The sequence below is a fragment of the Branchiostoma floridae genome, chromosome 4 (genome assembly GCF_000003815.2).
Source record: "Branchiostoma floridae strain S238N-H82 chromosome 4, Bfl_VNyyK, whole genome shotgun sequence".
Classification (NCBI taxonomy): domain Eukaryota; kingdom Metazoa; phylum Chordata; class Leptocardii; order Amphioxiformes; family Branchiostomatidae; genus Branchiostoma; species Branchiostoma floridae.
Genome location: NC_049982.1, coordinates 2,876,929 through 2,882,488, shown reverse-complemented (window position 1 = coordinate 2,882,488; position 5,560 = coordinate 2,876,929). Strand labels below are relative to the sequence as shown.

Genomic DNA, 5,560 nt, shown 5'->3' with positions numbered 1-5,560 from the left:
ACGCTTTCCGGTAAGTCCATTTAAAGCCCCGTTTACAAATCAAGAATTTAGCTCGGCCGAGTTGTCAGCGAGCTCTAAATTACGAGGAGGCATGCCTACGAACAAATGGCAGAGTTTCTTCGTCGGCATCAGGGTCATACCTCCTCGTAATTATGAGCTCGCTGACAACTCGGCCAAGCTAAATTCTTGATTTGTAAAGGGGGCTGTAGCGTGCATGTCGGGAGAGCGGCATCGCCGGAATCGAACTCACGACTTGTAGTTCCAGGACAAGGCCGCTAATTACCACCGACCTGCAAATATGCATGCTACTTGTAAACAGAATGTTCTATAAATGAAGCCTCTCTCTCTTTGCTTCAGGCCTCCGCTTACAGCAATGGCTGGGAAATAGAGAGTGAGTGCCAGGTCAGTTGTCGGGTATCTAGCAGTGCAATGAAATGGACCTCGGTTCGTCATCACGAGTTTTCCTTGCGCAGTGTGACGCGGGCCTACAGCTGGTTACATGTAATACACTAGTAAGGCCACAGCAAGTAAATTTTATGGATGGCATCAGCGCGCGCAATAATTTTCGCCTGATTTCAGAAAAAAAGCAAGAATTTTTTTTCCTTTGCAGGGATGGTAAACATGACGATTAAGTACCAAAATGAGCAAATATGTTGTGTTGTAGCCTAATAATTGTACTTGTATACGTAGTGACACTTGCGAGGTACCCGGGACTGTAGTTGTAAAAGTGACACCAATATGGAAGCCACGAGTGTGGTTACCAACTTTGTTGGTGATGCCAGTCTACCACACTAGTGTCAATTTTACCACACCTGGTCCAGTACATGTCTTGAATACAGGAATGAATAAATGTCTTTTTGGCTCTGATACCGTGTTTAGTCCCTTTAATTCTTGTTACAACAGTCATCACAACTTAATGGTGACTATTTTTGAAAATATAGCCATCTTGTTTTTTTTCACCAATCTTGTTTTTTTTCGCCCTATCGCACTATTTTTGCAGTCTGCGGAGGATGCCATCCATAAAATTTACTTGCTGTGGCCTAATGCTCCACCCATGTCCAGTATCAGGGTGAAATGCACGAAGTTGTCCTAAGTTAAGTTAGATGTCTGAAGTTGTCCAAAGTTGTCCAAAGTTGTACGAACTTGTCCGAAGTTATGACGTCATCTAAACTTTGGACAGTCAGCCGGGTGGTGTACGGAGTTGTACGAACTTGTCCGAAGTTATGACGTCACGCTAACCATGACGTCATCTAAACTTTGGACAGTCAGCCGGGTGGTGTACGGAGTTGTACGAACTTGTCCGAAGTTATGACGTCACGCTAACCATGACGTCATCTAAACTTTGGACAGTCAGCCGCGTGTACTGATCAGGTCGCGTATTCCTAGGAAGATGTCGCCTAGCTTGACTTTGGCGATATATATACTCCACTACGCGTCTACAAGTTTTCTGTGTTACGTTCAAATGTCTCAACTGTCATTTTTAGAACCTTTCTTCTAATGTTCTCATCTTCTTAGACGTCACAATCTGACGTTTACGTCACTAACTCAGGTGTTTTCGTAATTCGAAACCGGAATGCGTTCTTCGAACGGTGTCGTTTTTCAGTCTAACAGTTTGAAACCGTGTGGCGATGAAGTCGCCACGGCTACTTTTTAGTCCGTGTCTTTGACGAAATAGACTTTTTTAACGGGGGATTTACGGACAATATTATATCATATCATGGCGTGCAGTAAATCTTTGAAGGCTACAGATCTCCATTCGTCCTGGAAAGTCGAGTTTGACTGGAAGGATTTTCCGGAAGAACTTGTTCAGGTGGGTTAGTCGTATTAATCGCACCTTGATATGTTTTGAGTTCTGACTTTTGATTCATAAATCTTCTATTCTTTAGAAGTTACATCTTACAAAACAACATATTTTTTATCAGAATGCAGATTACTTATCTTTATTAAGATTTGTCTTATTCTTCACAGGGATGTTGTGCTGTTGCATCTGTTTTGTGCGTGCCAACGGTGGCTGTTTTATATAGCCTTATCACGGTCGCGGCTTTTGCTGTAAGCCATGCACAAGTCTCTCCACCTGACACCAAATGGAGGGAAAATGTTCTTCTGTGGACAGCCATCTGTCTGCCAACAGGTAGATTTACTTCTAAACACCTTTTTTATTGTTTCAAATCAAACGTTTGATTCAATGTATATATAACGTTATATGTTCAAAATTTACAACCGTCATTTCTAGAACCATACCTTGTCGAACATTCTTTTGCTTAACGTCACCAACAGACATTTACGTCATTTGCTCAGGTGTTTTTTTTTTTAAATTCGAACCTGGAATGCGTTCGTAGAATGGTGTCGTTTTTCAATCTCTGTATTGCGCCACGGCTGCTTTTATTTCATTTGTTCTATTCTTTTTAAACATCTATTAGCGGGGATCAAAATGACATTTACCTGTTGTCTTGGCAGGCGCTGGGAAATCTACTATCTGTAAATGGATTCAAGAACTTGTGACTGATGTTTACACGAAGTTGCGGAAAGACCATACGGACAGTGGTAGTCCGTCTGCTGGGTTTACTTATGTACTAAATGGTGGAAGTACTTCAATTAATTGTTAAATTACAAGGAATAACATAACAACTACTACTTCTTATGATACAAAGTAGTGAAAGATGACTGCAATACATGTAGTTTATAAATAGATAAGGCAGATGTTTTCAGGTACTTGTATTTAGAAGTGACGTAAAAAAAGGGAAATATAATATTAAGAGTGAGCTTAAATTATTTTGTGCGCATTGTTAAAACGAACGTTAAGAGGAGAAATAAAAGACAAAAAAAAGTGAAATAAATGAAAATTTTTACAATGCATGAACATTGATTTTGTGCTGATTAATGTGCATCTATATTTTATTTGTTTATATGCGTGAGTGGTGTGTATCTTATTTACACATATATACGTTTTTACTATGTATTAATTAACTTTGGACAAATTCGTACACATGCCGCCCTACCCTGCCCACTGTCCAGAGTTAGATGACGTCACGTAACTTTGCACAACTTAGGACAACTTCGCACACTTGTTGACCTACCCTGCCCACTGTCCAAAGTTAGATGACGTCACGTAACTTTGCACAACTTAGGACAACTTTGCACACTTGTTGACCTACCCTGCCCACTGTCCGAAGTTAGATGACGTCACGTAACTTTGCACAACTTAGGACAACTTCGCACACATGCCGCCCTACCCTGCCTACTGTACGAAGTTAGATGACGTCACGTAACTTTGCACAACTTCGGACAAGTTCGTACACTTGACACCCTACCCTGCCTACTATACGAAGTTAGATTACGTCATCCAATAAATGTTTTGACGTCATCTGTGACTCCTGATATAGCATCAAAGCCAGTGGGAAACGGTTGTAACTTCGTACAACTTCGTACAACTTCGTACACCCTAACTTCGTGCACTTCACCCTGATACTGGACATAGCTCTAATGCTCACTTCCCGTGTGGAGGGAAACCAATTAGCCTAAAGCTCATATGGATTGGTTTGCAAGAAGTGACGCTTTACATACTCCTAGTACAAACATAAGGGAAACAGAATTGTTTATGTGTTTGTCAGCAGGGCTAGCCCTTTGTAATAGCCATAGGCTAGTTGGGCAGCCCTGGCTGTGTGTTCGTTGCAGCCAAACCAATAAATAAAAATAAAAAATAAATAACAGAATTCGAAGTAACCACGCTGACTTGGTAGACACTAAGCCCGCATTATGAAGGGAGGAACTTACCGCATCCCGGTATGTCACAGTACTCCCATCTCTTCCCGGGGTCAGTGGTGTAGCACCAGGGCATGGCTACTCCGTCCGGGTTGCGGCAGTAGTTGTGGTCTTTGCGATCTTTCGGCTTGTGGTACGGCTTGTGGGGAGATTTGCTGTCCCAGCGCTGACAGGTTTTGCCTGACTTGGTCACGGCCACGGTCCCGCGGTAGGACGTCCCTTTTCCCATGCGGCATTCTGCAGGTAGAAACCGCCACCAAAAAGAATTAGTTGTTGGAACAAGTTGTAAAGGAAAGCAAGTATCATATGACATTTGTTAAATGTTACTTTAAACCTCATTGCTTTTCTTGTTTTTCCATAAATAAGCTCGGATAGACCTTTGCTGCGGATTAAAACATAGATGTACGGATGGTAGGTTTTGTACGTAGTTCTTTGCACTGTTCGCGTTAACATTCGATAGGACCTAAGTCTTGCTTGTGTCTTGACATTTCCCATTCTCAAGAGATATAAACCTTTTCTTTAAAAACATATTTCTCTCTATCTAAGAAAGGTGTAGCGGCCTGCCTTCCGTAAGTCCCATCACGTCATTGACTAGGTAAGTTACCAAAAAAGTGAAATTGATCCAGTTTAGATCACGGAAGACTCTTTCACTCGAGCTGTGACAGAGAAGACAGATCTACAGCTTTGTTGTACCGGTAAATTCCCCTAGCTCTTTCCGACAAGCACAATTAACAGTGGACCACGGCTTAACGTCCCGCCCTAAGGACTGTATTAATTAAACCCTTTCCAGCCGAAATTGGACTCAACGCTTTTAGTTCCAGAGGCCGCTAACCAGTGAAATACCCACACTACTGCCAAAATGTTGTTCTTTGAGACGCCTGGTTTTGTGCAAGGAAAAAAAGTCTGATATATCATGACCTAACCAGTTTTTTTTGCAATGCTCACGTCGAGTCAGCGAGTAGACAAATAACTGTCAAACTTTACCGCATGGTTGTATGTCACAGTACTCCCATCTCTTCCCAGGGTCAGTGGTGTAGCACCAGGGCATGGCTGCTCTGGAGGGGTTGCGGCAGTAGTTGTGATCTTTACCATCCGGCGGCTTGTAGCTGGGCTTGTGGGGCGAGGTGCTGTCCCATCGCTGACACGGCGTGCCTGACTTGGTCACGGCCACGGTCCCGCGGTAGGTTGCTCCGGACCCTTCCACACACTCTTTGGCAAAGTTACGAAGACAATCGGTTACAAAAAATAGATAAGAGAAAGGCACACTTTTGCATCCATGTTAAAGGTATATATTATTCAAAAGTATGTAAACATTTGCTTTCCCCTTGGCAACATTCCCCTTGGCTAAGCTAGCAACCAAAAGAAAAACAACATCACCAGGTTTTTTATTGCCAATATTAAAATCTCATTCCACGAGGGCAGCGACTTCCCTGCGACCTCACTAGAACCTCTCTGCGACCCCGCTGAGACCTCGTGGCGACCTCGCTGCGACCGCACGATTTTATTGCGCTATACGGTTTTATAACCTACATAGAAAATGAAGGTATAGTTTTTGGCGTGTCTGTCTCTGTGTTTGTGTGTGTGTCTGTCTGTGTTTCCGGATATTTGTGGTCAGCATAACTTTAGAACCTCTGCAAGGATTGTAATGAAATTTGATATGTGGGTAGGTGTTGGAAAGACAAAGATCAAGGTCGATTTTGGGGCCCTTGGTGTTTGACCTTGGTACTGCAGCAGAACTTCGATTTGTTTTTATAGTCTTATTTAATCTGGGTCGCACCGGGATCGCACGATACGTTTC

At 42.8% G+C, this 5,560-nt stretch overlaps 1 protein-coding gene and 1 long non-coding RNA gene across 2 annotated transcripts in view; one reads left to right on the top strand and one right to left on the bottom strand.

Moving 5' to 3' along the window:
• LOC118413006 (hepatocyte growth factor-like) overlaps positions 1-5,560 on the bottom strand; it is a 28,235-nt gene that overhangs the window by 4,383 nt on the left and 18,292 nt on the right. Inside the window, exons 3-4 of the mRNA XM_035816119.1 lie at positions 4,747-4,971; positions 3,775-3,999 (exon numbers count right to left, since the gene is read on the bottom strand). Of these exons, the coding sequence (XP_035672012.1) occupies positions 3,775-3,999; positions 4,747-4,971 (450 nt within the window). The remainder of the gene's footprint in view (positions 1-3,774; positions 4,000-4,746; positions 4,972-5,560) is intronic.
• LOC118414511 lies at positions 1,490-2,709 on the top strand. The gene is made up of 3 exons (XR_004830981.1): positions 1,490-1,810; positions 1,969-2,131; positions 2,458-2,709. It is a non-coding gene; the product is annotated as an uncharacterized LOC118414511 (long non-coding RNA).